The sequence below is a fragment of the Candoia aspera genome, chromosome 3, assembly GCF_035149785.1.
Source record: "Candoia aspera isolate rCanAsp1 chromosome 3, rCanAsp1.hap2, whole genome shotgun sequence".
In the NCBI taxonomy this organism is placed as follows: Eukaryota; Metazoa; Chordata; class Lepidosauria; order Squamata; family Boidae; genus Candoia; species Candoia aspera.
Window position 1 is genome coordinate 14,269,207 of NC_086155.1, and position 12,415 is coordinate 14,281,621.

General features: G+C 40.2%; 1 protein-coding gene across 3 annotated transcripts in view; it reads right to left on the bottom strand.

Annotated features, from left to right (window-relative positions):
* The window catches only part of RAE1 (ribonucleic acid export 1), a 33,069-nt gene that overhangs the window by 8,527 nt on the left and 12,127 nt on the right, over window positions 1–12,415 (bottom strand). Inside the window, exons 9-13 of one of the 3 annotated variants that reach the window (XM_063297020.1) lie at window positions 9,071–9,177; window positions 8,881–8,956; window positions 7,369–7,563; window positions 5,311–5,396; window positions 2,904–2,937 (exon numbers count right to left, since the gene is read on the bottom strand). In XM_063297020.1, coding sequence (XP_063153090.1) covers window positions 2,934–2,937; window positions 5,311–5,396; window positions 7,369–7,563; window positions 8,881–8,956; window positions 9,071–9,177 — 468 coding nt within the window. In that variant the 3' untranslated portion in view covers window positions 2,904–2,933. Of the gene's footprint in view, window positions 1–2,903; window positions 2,938–5,309; window positions 5,397–7,368; window positions 7,564–8,880; window positions 8,957–9,070; window positions 9,178–12,415 lie in introns of those variants that run through there. The other 2 variants (XM_063297022.1, XM_063297023.1) reach the window with 2 other exon arrangements.

Below are 12,415 nucleotides of genomic sequence, written 5' to 3' on the forward strand. Positions count from 1 at the left end.
AATGCTATTAAAGGCAAAACTGAAATACTTTGGCCACATAATGAGAAGACAGGACACCCTGGAGAAGATGCTGATGCTAGGGAGAGTGGAGGGCAAAAGGAAGAGGGGCCGACCAAGGGCAAGGTGGATGGATGATATTCTAGAGGTGACGGACTCGTCCCTGGGGGAGCTGGGGGTGTTGACGACCAACAGGAAGCTCTGGCGTGGGCTGGTGCATGAAGTCACGAAGAGTCGGAAGCGACTAAACGAATAAACAACAAGATACTTTTTCTTATTTTTAATTAATTTTTTAAATTAGAGATTGGTGCTTTTGTCTTCTTTGTCACACATCTTAAAGCTACTAGGGCCAGCGGGTGATGCTACAGAGCTGCACATTCCATTACTACTGGTACTAGTGCTACTACTGATACTATTATGCCTAGTTTTCAGGAAAGTAACTACTCAAATTGTGAGATGCCCTCTCTCTCTTGTAAGCCAATGCTAAGGGAAGAGGAGTCAGGTCACAGTCTTCCCCTCCCTCAGGAACACAACTGGTAGAAATGGGAAAGTACTACACAACTGGTGCACCAAGGAGGTGGAGCTTAAGGATGTTGTCACTCTTAGGACTTTTGGGAAGGGAGAGCAGAGACCTCCCTCCACCCTTCTCTCTACGGACAGCCAGCCATCTGTCACTGCGGCACAGAACACATAGTTTTCTTCCTCTTTTGAAAAGGGTATCAAAAATAAAATATTGTAAAGAAAACTAGACTGTAAAAACAGAAGTTATGTTAAACTTAAATGAACTAAAAAGTTTCCGTGCAATATGTAAAAGGCCATTCAGATGACTCCTTAGAGAAAGGTCTTCTATCTTATGACTCAATACTGAGCAAGGTATCACTTGATCCCACCCACCTTATTTTATTTGGTGGGACCATGAGTACTGGGCTTCTGATGAAGATTTTATGGAGATGACAAGCACACTTAAGAGACAATGATCTTTCAGATATCCTGGTTCCATCCCATTAAAAGCTCTTTAAATCGGGCCCAGAAGGACCCTGGGACCTAGTGCAAAGCACAACAAACAAAGCACTGGAGTCCAAATTAATAAACTGCCAGTCTTTTTCTGGACCATCTGTAGTTTCAGAACTATTTTAAAAAGCAACAAATTGCAGAAGTTGAAATGAGACCTTACAAAAGTACAGGCAACTGTGGTTAAGCTATCACTTTGGGGTTGTAAGTCACATCCGCTGACATCTCTTAAGGACTGCAGTAAATCAATAAGCATTGTAGCTAAGCAGTAACTTCCATTCCCTTAAAGATAACCTACTCCAGCAATAGCACAGTAACTTCCTTCTGGTTCCAGTTTTACCTTTGCTGTATACCTAAAAGTGCCACTGTAAAGAAGCTATTTTCTAAAGTCAAATATCTGGGACTCACATATGTAAAGAAGTATCTACCTATACTGATACCTATAACAGTACTAAAACTTAGTACAATTAGCCTTTAGAAAAATATCCATCAGCATAATACCTGATTTGTCTATTAAGCGTATGCATATTATGTATAAGACAAACATACATTAAGCTTTCTTGCAAGGATTGGTAAGAATTATTGAGTAAACAGCCTGCTCTTGAAGCTTCATCCAAATGTCTTGAATAAAAAAGAACTGTATTAATTGTGGGTTTCATAATATATTACACTCTGAAAAAGAAAACAGCTTTAGTTCGCTGAGGATATTACATAAATACATGTAGTCCTTGACTTATGATGGCAATTGGGATAGGAATTTCTGTTGCTAAACAATGTGGTCGTAAAGCACAACCATTGCCTAGTGATGGCAACCCCTGCAGTTCCGGCTGCCATCATTAACCAAATCCCACAGTTGTTAGGTGAGGCAACTTCCTGCCGGCTTCACACAACCGAAGTCAGTAGGGAAGCTAGCAGAAAGGTGCAAGTCCCAGGCTGGCAGGCAGGTCAGTGGCCTCTGCCGGGTGGGGGAGGGTCCTGGAGGGTGTGAGAGGCATGGTTGGGAAGAGTGTGTGAGGGTGTAAGAGAAGCACAGTGTGGCTTGGGAAGGGTGTGCATGGCATGGGTCAGGAATTGGGTGAGGGTTTGCATGAATGGTGTGGCACAGTTTGGGGAGAGTGCACAAGGTTGTGCAAGAGGCATGGGTCAGGGAGGGTGCGCAAGGGCGCATGAGAGGCGTGGAATGGGTTGGGCACATGAGGATGCAAGGGAGGCAGCAGTCAGGAAGGGTGCACCAGGATGCAAGGGGGTGCATGAGAGGCACAGGTCAGGGAGAGTGTGCAAGGATGCAAGGGGGTGTGCAAGAGGCATGGTATGGGTTAGGAAGGAGGTGAGGGGTGTGCATGAGGCTGTGTGCAGGTTGGGAAGGGTGCACAAGGGCATGCGAGAAGCAGGGTGCACGTCAGGGAGGATGTGCGAGGGTATCGCACAGGTTGGGAAGAGCACAAGGGAGGCACAGCGAGGGTTGGGGAGAGTGTGTGAGTGGCTGGTGCAGCTCAAGCACAGGAAGTCTGGGGGAGGGTGTGTGGGTGAGGGAGACTTGCCCCAGCCACTTGCGACCTTCCCTGCCGGCTTCCCCACTGACTTTCTGGGGAAGCCGGCAGGGAAGGTTACCAATGGTGATCACATGATCATGGGGCGCTGCAACCGGTCGTAAGTGCAAACTGCTTGCCAAGCACCCAGATCATGATCATGTGTCCACAGAGGTGCTAGGATGGCCAGAACTCTGAGGACCAGTCATAATCACAATTTGTTTAGCATCATTGTAACTTTGAATGGTCACTGAACAAATGGTCATAGATCAAGGACTACCTCTAGGCAAGTCTAGTGAAACCAGGGGAATATAGCTCTGCATTTGAGTCATAGGGGTCACACACATAAACACAAAGAATGGTTACCTGCTAGAATCTTAATGACTTCCATAAGATTTAACTGCAAAAATGAAAAATGCTTTTTTTTATAATCAGAGAGAATATGCATTTAGTCTGTATTACTCTAGTTATAGTTCAGCAATACACAGCTTTAAACGATTCCAACACAAACATTTTAATGCTTATGAGCTACTGCCTATGAGCTAGAAGCAGTGCAATAGGATTCTTGCCATAAGCAATAGATTAGGGCTAGATCTGGTCTTTCTAAAAGCCTAATGCATGCAAGGCTGCATTCAAGATACTGGCATATACAGTAGGTGCATTCAGAGCCTATGCATGCCAAATATGCACTTCCCTGTGGCCTTCACCATAAAACTCTGGACTGATCTGAACAATATACTGGGCATGCAAATACCTACATGACTTCAGGAAGGTTTCTCTGTCATCCCACATCTTGTCTGATATCTATAAATTCACTTAAAAATTCACATCAGTCCTGACAAATCAGCAATCTATGGCTCTGTTGGAAGACATTTAGGTACTTGAACTTGAAGTTCGCTTTTCTACAATGGGTGGAGGGCCATTACAGGGGATGCTAAAAGATCAGGAATCCTTGTAAGAGATCAAGCAGCATGAAAATGTGGGTTGGTTAAATGTTTTTCAGAAAACCCCAGATTCAGTTCTAGCAACTTCAGTTAAAATAGTCTTAGCTAGCACTGTTTTCATCAGACACTTTCCAAAGTCACAGAGTCACAAACCGGATATAGTATTGGTATAAACTGTCTGAAGTTGCACAAGTTAACTTTCTAAGTTACTGTTAGCCAAACAGGAACAACAGGCATGCACTCTTTATGTAGTAGCATACCGTGTAGTTATTGAACTAAGAAGTGTAGCAAGGTTACACAATATATAGATAAGCACAGATTTCTCATTTACAGTGAAATTAGTGACTGGCCTCTTTAGTTTAGAAGCAGATATTCATGTACAAAATAAAGAAGCAAGCTTCCACTGAATAATTTAATGAGAGCAGTTGCATCTGCCTCTATTTCACTGCGTACCTTCAGATTGCTAAGCATTTTATCATTAGGCTATTAACATGAAAAATATTTTAATTTAAATCAGTTTTATTTACATTGTAGCAAATATTACAACATACGAACTTACAGAGATTGTACTGACAGAAATATCACAATATACAACTTCAGGTTTCACATTTTGCTCCCATTCATTATAAATAGCTGTAAGCATCAACAGACCTTTGGCAGTTGCACAGAAGATTCCGAAATGAAAATATACCTCAACTAGAGTAACATTATAAAAGCCTTCAAACCATTTCTATTTTGCTGTACTCTGATTTTATCCCCATGCTTGATAATGCTGGAATTAGCATAAAAATGTTGAGGGTGAAACAGTTATTCTACTTGGGTTATATCTGGGGGGGAAAAACTGTATCTTCAGTGTTTTAGGGCACAGACTGGATTACAGAAGTAATCATATTATACAACTCAATCACAGAGAGTATTCTTCAAGCTAGAATACTGGTCCTTCATTTTATTTGATACCACACGCCTGGACACAGTGCAATGTTAAAATATGTCCTGCTCAATCCCTTGTAACACAGAACTGTGGAAATGGAAGGCAGAGTTCAAAGATTTAAAGTTTCACAAAGATAGACAGTATCATACAGTACTTCTATATGATACAGAGCCTCAAGGCCCATAATTATCCTTTAAGTCATTGCCTAAAAGTTTCAAGTCAAGGTTACATGATGGAATTGCCCTCATCTCAAATACAGATGAATATAGGCTTGGTCAAGCTTGGGATTTTTACCATAATTTATTGTTTACTTGCACAGTTAGAAAAATAATACATATAGGATAAAAAAATAAGAACACATTATTTTGTTCTACAGTAAGTGGCCAGCAGTTTAATATTAAATTTGCATATCTGTTATAAAAAGAAGAAAAAGAAGAAAAATCATTGCAAGCCACCTTGAGTGTTTATTCAAATAGAAAAGAAGGGTATAAATTTAATGATAAAATACATAAAAGGTCTACAGTCACAACTGGCTTCCTTAGGTTTATTTCCTCGATCTCAGTTAGCCTTTCTTTTACCTCCATCAAGAAAAAAAGGGTTCCCAGATTTTCTGCAGTATTTATAATATATTTTTCATACTGACAAGAACTTTTAAGATGCAACTATTGTCTCTTAATCCAAAGCAAGGATTTTGATTCTATTAAGAAAAAGGATGCACCTTCATGCACATGTCAGACATTCCTTTGCAGAACTGGTCAAAGGCTATTTTCCAGCCAACCAAACGTGCTTTGATATTAGTTACAGAATGTCCTGCTACGAATTAACAGACAATTCCAAGGAGACCAAAGGAACATGTGGCAGGAAAGCAACATGAAAGAATGGACTGAGTTATACTCACTACTTTTTATTTCTAGGTTTTAATTCTTCGGCAGCATTGCGGAGAAAAATATAGTTTTTCTTTTGTGGGTTATAGAACTCATGCCCCTGGAAAAAATGGTTGAAGACAGCATTATAGATAAATCTGAATAACAGTGCTATAAATTAGGCATATAATATTTGTGATATTCAATTATATTTTAGTTCAAAATTACTGAGCATTCATTAACGCTATAGAAACCTTTACCACAGTGTAAACAGCATTTGTTCCTTGACTTAAAACTTTATGTGAAAATACATCTTAAAAAAGCAGTTTCCACATTTAAATACCTATACAAGGACATTAAAATACATTCTATAAGCAAGGGAAGTTAAGTTCAGGCTGTCAGCTAACAAATAAGATCAAAAGGAAAAAACAATTATAGGAAGAAATATGGCAATTCTGACTAGAATAAGCTGAAGCCAAATATGTATATAATTGACATCATGGGAGAAAATGAGCAAGCAATTCATTCAAGCCAAGAAATAAACTATCCACTGTAAGAAATATTGATTTATCAACCACTAAGAATCTTGTTTGTCATCTTGCTTGCTTGTGGGAGCGATTACATTATGTAGTACCCTCCAGTCTATCAACATTTGCTGCATGAACATACACAGAATGATTAAACGTTGTACTAGGAACATAGAAACTGCCTGTCATCAAATGAAGTCATTTAATTTATCCAATTTAGTGCTGTTCACTTTAAAAACAGGAGGTCCTTTCTTAGCCCTACTTGAAAAAAAGGCTTGTGCAACTGAGACATATGGTAGTTCTGCCAACTACAGGGTGAAAGGCAGAACATAAGGCGAAGCTATACATGTTGGCAGCAGCCCCATAATTTTAGGAAAGATCTATTCGTACCATGGATAATGTACTAATTTTTCGAATAACCCTTAGTTGATATCCATCATCAGAATACGCAACACAATTGCAATAGGCCTATAGGAGGTTCGGTAGTTCCACTTTCTTACCTGTGGCACTTCAGTCATAATTCCGTATGAAAACTTACAACTGATTTTCTACTCGATACCAAGCCTTGCACCAATTTAAGATGGGGTTCAGTGGCAGCAAAATGCAGAGGTGATATCTGATGTGAATTCTTTTCTGAACCATATATTATGCTTAATGCCTATCATTACCAGACATCTGAAAAAGATGTTTTTCCTTACACAAATGAGGCTGGTATTCTGGAAGTTTTCAAATTTGTGGACATAGTATGAACTCACAACATTCTTTTCATATTAGCAGTTATAAAGGTAGTCCTTGCTCAACGACCATTTGTTCAGCGACCATTTGAAGTTACGATGGCACTGAATGAATGGTATTTACAACCGGTCCTTGAAGCTACAGCTGCTGCAGTGCCCCTGCGGTCATGTGATCAAAATTCAGCTGCTTGGTAGCCTGCCCATATTTACGACCACAGGATGCACTTCAACTCTCCCCACCTGCCTATCTCCCCCGCCATCTCTGCCCTTTTGGCCACCTTGCACTTAGCCATTCCTGCCCCCTGCTGCCCCCACTTGACCTTGGCCATCTCCTTCCTCTCACTGCTATTGAGGTGTGTCTCGCCTGGCCCTTCCCAAGGCAACTGCTGGCTGCACGAAGCCTTCCCGAGAGCGGAGTGCAGGGTAGGTAGAGTGCAGCTTGGCAAAAAGGGCAGAGTTTCTGGGGAGAGATGAAGTGGAGGTGAGCAGGGCAGGGGAGGAAAGTGAGAAGTTCTGGCTTAATGATCACATCCAGGACTACTGAAACTGCTGTCACTAAGCAGTGCAGTCACATAATGTTTCGCCTAATGACCACATTGCTTAAAATGGAAATTCTGCTCCCAATTAGGGTCATTAAGTGAGGACTGCCTGTATGCAAAATCTTTGTGTTTTCAAATTGCTAAGCACATTATTAGAGAGATTTCATTGGAAGTCCATTCTAATTGTTTGCAACAGCAGTGAAAATGTTTACTAGATATTTTAGTGCAATGGAGATGCTGAATTTTCTCAACCACTGCTACTGAAAGGAATTATCTTAAACAAACTCAGTTACCTTTGACCAGTCGTAACTAGAAGCATATGCAAATATGTTGCCATTATGGTTGAAGCAGCAAGCAGATATTGGCTGGTCCAGCTGCTCAGATGTTTTTAGCTTGGTCCGTGCATCTTTATCCCAGAAGCTGAATCTGCCATCAGACCCTACAGTTGCAAGAGTGCCATGTGCAGGGTGAAAGGCAATTCCATTTACCTGTTAAGTAAAATTTAAAATGTAATTTAAATGTTCACATAACCTCAACAAAGATTGACGCTCCACCTTATCAGGCTCATAATTTAAAAGACATGGAAAAAATGGAACAGGAAAAATAATAACTATTCCCACAATCAGATGACTTGCACCCTAAGGTACAGAAGAAAGTTGTGTAGTTGTGGCATAAAAGTAATAGTTCCACTTTACTCTGCAATGTTCAGATCACGTCTTTATTACTTCATCCAGTTCTGGACATTTTATATTAAGAAGGGTTCACAGTAACTGGAATCAGTTCCGGTAAACACAGTAAGGATGATCTGGGAAACTAAGAGAGGTGGAAGAACCTGGAAATATTTTATCTTGGGACAAGAAGATTAAGGGCATATGGCAGCACTCTTCAAATACTGAAATGATGTTTCACAAAAGAAAATCAAAACCTGCTCTCTACCATTTCACAATGCCAATAAATAAGGGATTCAACATACAGGAAAGCAAAGTCCAAGTGTTTGTAAGGGGGGAGAAAACCCCTTCCTAACTGTAAAAGCAGCTTGACAGTGGCTTCAATTATCTCCAAGAATGGTGGGCTCTCCTTGCTGGATGTGTTCAAGTGGAACGTAGACAGTTATCTGCAGGGATGCTTTAAGTTAGATTCCCATCCTGACGTGACTGGATTGAGTGACTTAAATCATCCCTTTGAACTTCATGATCCTTAAACAGCCAGTATTCATCGCTATTGCCTATGCTGATCTGAGATTAAGTTCAGCATTATCTGGTAGGCTACAAATTGCCAACTCTGCTTTAGACAAAGAGGAGACAACATTACACTCCCATACAAGGTAGTGGTTAGAGCATTCACTTTCATTAGTTTTTTCACCATCATATGTTTAGTCTTGCAAAACAAATGATTACCATTAATTTATAGGGGAAAGAGTGAAAAAATACACTTTGGAAGTGAAAAATACACTTTGGAATCTATTTGATCAAGTAATGCAAGTATTTGAAGAAAGAAGGATTTTTCCCCCACTTCCACAAACTAAAGCGTAATTGCTTTATCCCACAGAATTTAATGAGAACCAGAGAGAACCAAGCCATACTGTAATTTTCATTTACACTGGCTAATAAGTGGGATCCCACTTACCAAATATACTAGAGCTTGTCAGAGCTTTTTTCCATTCAGATATATTGTATTAAATGAAAATATATTGAGTTGACAACAGAGCAAGGTTTTTTTGCAATTTGGTTATTATAAATATCCATTTTATTCCTTTAACTGCCTGGCCTAGAGGAAACTTACTGCACAATGCACAAAATACTTACTGCATAGATATCCTGAGGTGCAGATGTGTTTGTACCATTGGATCGATGGCATTTGAAGGTAAAGTTGTCTTTGGCACTGAAAAAAAAAGCATTCCTTAATTTCATGTTGCATGCAATACAATGAGTTATTCTAAAAGCCTACACCCCTTGGAAATGAAAAGGAAGCAGGAGATCACTTCCAGATACTTACGGATTTGGTGGGTTAATATAATGAATGGCAACTCTTCCTTCGATACTTCCAAGGGCAAAGCCTGTTGGTTTGTTCACTTTATCTTTGAAAATAGCCACACAGCGATGCTAAATAAAAGAGATTGCATTTTAATTAGGTAACCAGGAAAAGGTAACCATCTCTCTGGATGAATTTAAAGTACAATTTAGCATAAGCACTGTCGAACAGTTATTTACTTACTAAACAATTTTTTGTTAAGACTATGCTGACTGCTTACTGATTATGAGAGACATTTCTAATGTTTTTATTTTGATCTAGAAGGAAGTAAAATACAGCAAGAAAAATGGCAGTTTTGTTTGGGCTTTCTATAATCCAGGACACCATGTAAAAATTAATAGAAATCATATAGCTTATGTACTAGAAATGTATTTTTATGTCAATGGATAACACAAACATGGTTTAACACTGTATGAACAAGCGGATCTAAGCTTTGACTCTCCCCATGTCTCTCCTCTTCCAGGTCAGCCATAGCTTGCTTCTCCAATGCTTGCATTTTCTCTTATGTCTAAAAGGGACAAATGTAGCTTATACTCAAGATCAAAAGGAAGCACAAATCCAGAGCTCATATTTGAATGTATGGCTAACGTCTGAAACTAGCCCCTGAGTGAACAAGTGAGAATCACTGGACATGTGAGTTGGCAAGAAAGCTTAATTTATTTTGCTCAGTGCAGGAATTAACAAATGATCCCTAACAAGTGGCCTATCCAGCTCCCATTTAGGAAGGCTTTGTAAGGGAATTGAAAATAAAACTTCAGACAGAATAATAATAATAATAATAATAATAATAATAATAATAATTCTGGTCCAGAATGTGGTCACACAGGCTATTGTTGGTGCCCCTAGAAGGGCACAGGTAACACCTTTGCTGGGTACCAATTTGCTTCCGGGTCCAATTCAAGGTGTTGGTTATCACCTTTAAAGCCCTACATGGCATGGGGCCAGGCTACCTGAGGGACCGCCTCTTCCCCGTTATGTCAACCCGTCCCACCCAATCATGCAGAGGTAAGAGAATTCCATCTGGCGGGGTCCAGGATATGAGCCTTCTCTGCAGTAGCCCCTGCCCTCTGGAACATCCTGCCCCCGGAGGTGAGGTCAGCCCCATTGCTCCTGGCCTTCCAGAGGAATTTGAAGACCTGGCTCTGACACCTGGCTTGGGGTGGGGAGTCATAATGTTTGGGGATGGCTAGTGCCCTAGAGCACTCATTGCATACAAAGTCTGAGTTATTATCTGCCATTTGGATTCTATTTTTATCCATAATTACTGTTTACTTGTAACTGTTTTTTAAATATATTTTTATATATTGTAAATTTATTGCATATTTATTGTTTTATTGATTATTGTTGTAAACCACCCAGAGTCCCTCAGGTGGGAGGAGATGGGTGGTGACAAATCCGAATGAATGAATGAATGAATGAATGAATGAATGAATGAATAAAGCAAGCAAGCAAGCAAGCAAGCAAGCAAGCAAGCAAGCAAGCAAGCAAGCAAGCAAGCAAGCAAGCAAGCACCGAAAGCGGTATCCCCTCAAAGGGTCAGACATGACTCGGTGCTTGCACAGTGGACCTTTCACCTTTCACAATCACCTTCCTTGACTGGGAAAACAAAGGCAGGCTGAAGGGATGTAAAAAGTACACTCCTAAAAAGACAATTACTGCAGACTATCTTTGGAGATAAGACAGTCTGAGATTACGATTATGAAGATTTTTCATGCTTTTGCAAAAGTTCCTTCTGAGCTTCACTGTGGTGCATAACTGATTCATTATATCTAGGTTGTGGGTATATATGTTAACCTTTTACTGTGTTGAGGTGATTTTTACATGGTCCTGACTTGGGACACTTCAATTATTTTATTATTTGCTACTGAATGATATACAAATCAAGTTTTTGTAAGAAATTTACAGGTACAGATAGTCATTTTTTCAAATCTTGGGAGGTTTCCTCCACTCTCTCTAGAATAAACATCAGACTCCATTCAGCAAATGTAGAATACATTTTGTATACTCATGGTGAATTCAGCAAATCTATGATTCCATTTGGATTTCTCAAACTACTATCCCATTATGACAAATCTTCTGGAAGCAGACTTTCAAAGCCATATGCATTATGACAAGGAGGACCAAATGACAAACAAATGTAAAAAAATTTAAAAACAAAGAAATCTAACAGTTAAGATCAAAGCCTTGTAACATTTTCAAAATCCAAATTAATTGCATATAATTTTTAAGTAATTATGCAGTAACTAAATTGTTTTAGTGCTCTGATGAAAATCTTCTAGATTCAACATTAGAGCCTCATGTGGCGCAGAGAGGTAGGTAGCAGTATTGCAACCGAAACTCTCCCCACAACCCGAGTTTGATCCCAGCGAAAGCTGGATTCTCTCTGGGTAGCCGGCTCAGGTCGACTCAGCCTTCCACCCTTCCGAGGTTGTACAATGAGCACCCAGCTTGCTGGGGAAGGTGACGGCTGGGGAAGGCAATGGCAAACCACCCCGCTATAGTCTGCCATGAAAATGTCGCGAAAGCGGCGTCCCCCCCAAAGCATCAGACATGACTCGGTGCTTGTACAGGGCACCTTTCACAGATTCAAAATATTAAACTTCTTCATTCTTCCTCTAAAATTATCTACATATGTTTAAAAGGACCTGACAGAATATAGCATCATAGAGTTGGAAGGAATCTTACAGGTCATCTAGTCTAGCCCCCTGCTCAGTGCGGAATCCATAAGAATATCTGACATATGACCATCCAGACTCTGTCTGAAGACCTCTAACAAAAGGGAAATTATGTAGGGCCCTATTCCATGGCTAACAGCTTGCACGATCAGGAAGTTTCTACTGATGTATAGCCACAGCCTCCTTCCTAAAATTCTAACCCACTGGTTCTGATTCTGCCTTCTGGGGCAATAGAGAATAAGTTCATTCCCCCTTTTGTGTAACAACCCTTCAGATATTTGAAGACTACTATATGTCCCCTTGGTTGTTTTTTTTTCTATAGGTAAAACACAAAAATCCTTTAACTGCTCCCCACAGGGAGAACAGACCCTTAACCACTGTGGTAGCCCTTCTCTGAACTCGCTCCAATTTGTCACTGTCTTGTTTGAACTGCAGTGCCCAGAACTAGATGTAGTACTGTAACCGGGGTCTGACCAGGACAGAATAGAGTGGAGGAATTATCTTCTGTTACCTGGACTCTATGCTGTTTCACTTACGGCCAATAAGGACACCCAGATTCCTTTCATACATACTCCTACCAAGCCAAATCTCCCCCATCCTATACTTGTGGCTTGGATTTTTCCTATCCAGGTAA